The sequence below is a fragment of the Myotis brandtii genome, unplaced genomic scaffold (genome assembly GCF_000412655.1).
Source record: "Myotis brandtii unplaced genomic scaffold, ASM41265v1 scaffold125, whole genome shotgun sequence".
Lineage (NCBI taxonomy): Eukaryota > Metazoa > Chordata > Mammalia > Chiroptera > Vespertilionidae > Myotis > Myotis brandtii.
In genome coordinates this window covers 4,388,276-4,389,835 of record NW_005354385.1, presented here as the reverse complement: position 1 = coordinate 4,389,835, position 1,560 = coordinate 4,388,276, and the positions used below count along the sequence as shown (strand labels likewise).

The following is a 1,560-nucleotide window of genomic DNA, read 5'->3' as shown; positions in this document are numbered from 1 at the left end:
CCTGCTTGACCAATTGGCCCTTCAAACCGCAAAGGTGTCCCTACTGGTCCTGGAGGACCTTCAAATCTCAAAGGACATGCGCCTCCTAGCTGACCTTGTGGTCCTTCAAATCTCAAAGGACCACCTCCCCCCATTTGTCCAGGTGACCCATCAAATCGAAGAGAACCTGGTGCAGGAGGTCCATCAATTCTAGGGCTTAATTTACTAGGTCCTTCAAAAATCATCTTGGTTGGGCCATCTCTTGTTACTGATGGCCTACTAGGTCCATCAAATAATGGTCTGTCTTCAGCTAACACTATAAGTCGCTGATTTGTATCAAGGCCAACGAATCGTGATGCTGGGTTATCTACAAATGGTTTATCTGCATCTTCACATCTAGGTCGCTTGAGTGGAAAATGATCATTGAATGGTGACCTCTGCTCTTCTCGTACACCTTCTTGATACTGAAATAGCTGTCGAATTTGATGCACAACAAGGAACTCATCCTGTGTAATTTCACCAGATGCTAAACGTTCACTCGTCTGCATGGGATGATAAAAAGAAATCAAGTATTTTAAATATAAAAAGTACTTACAAAATATTTAGACAAAAACAATATTGAATACATGGGATCATAGTAACTACCTTTTGAAGTAATTCTCTTTTGCTTGCAAGAGTTAACTCTTTAGGAATCTGAAGATTGGCATCTACACTTAATCGATGCTGTTGTTTTGGGGCTCGAGGTGACAAAATTCCTTTAGTGCTTGACCAGCTTTCCCTATGGTCGTCACCTTGTTGCAAGCTTTTATTTTCTTCCCAACCAGATTTCCATCTTTTGTTAGACTTGGAATTTGACCAATTTTCCACGTTCTCCTTTGGTTCAGTGCCTGACTTTGTAGAATGCTGACTTGTAGTTTCTTGCGGTCGTTCCTCTTCAGTCTTTTTTATTCGCTTTGGATCTCGAACATCCTGTTCAGTACTTCTCTTAGCATTTCTTTCTTCTCTGGAAGGTGTCATAAAGTCTTCCATATGTGACTGCTTACATCCAGATTGGCGAATCTTTCCAGCTGAAGGCTCTTCAGGCGATTTATTTAAAAATTTAGGATTCACATGGATGCTAGATGTATTCACATTGCGGGGTAGAGGTTGAATAGGCCAAGCAGGATCTAATGAATTGACTCTGACATCCAGGGCATAAAGTTTCTTCAATGGGAATATCTTATCCCATGTGGAACGTAATTTAAATAAACTTTTTCTAGTATTTTCATCCACCTTTTCAAACACACAAATAAATGTTGCAACTAGATTTTTAGTAAAGGCAGTGAGATACTCTCGCCCGACGTTTTTCACGATAGAATCCATAAGGTACAGAACAGGAAGCTTCTCTGAGGATGGAGCCTTGGCGGTTTGGGCCTCGATGAGAGAGACGATCTCCTTGGCGAAGGGCAGGTTCTCCTCGGCTAGAATGGTCAGCATATTGATGTACGGTTTGCTATTGAAGGTCAGGTCTTCGAGGGATGACTGATAATCCCGACAGGCATCCTCCCGGGCCCCAGCGGGACCTGCCTCGGCCTCCGACAT

At 42.7% G+C, this 1,560-nt stretch overlaps 1 protein-coding gene across 1 annotated transcript in view; it reads right to left on the bottom strand.

Moving 5' to 3' along the window:
• The window catches only part of LOC102259861 (pre-mRNA cleavage complex 2 protein Pcf11-like), a 3,550-nt gene extending 1,990 nt beyond the window's left edge, over window positions 1-1,560 (bottom strand). The window contains 2 exon segments of the mRNA XM_014534156.1: window positions 8-521; window positions 625-1,560. Of these exon segments, the coding sequence (XP_014389642.1) occupies window positions 8-521; window positions 625-1,560 (1,450 nt within the window).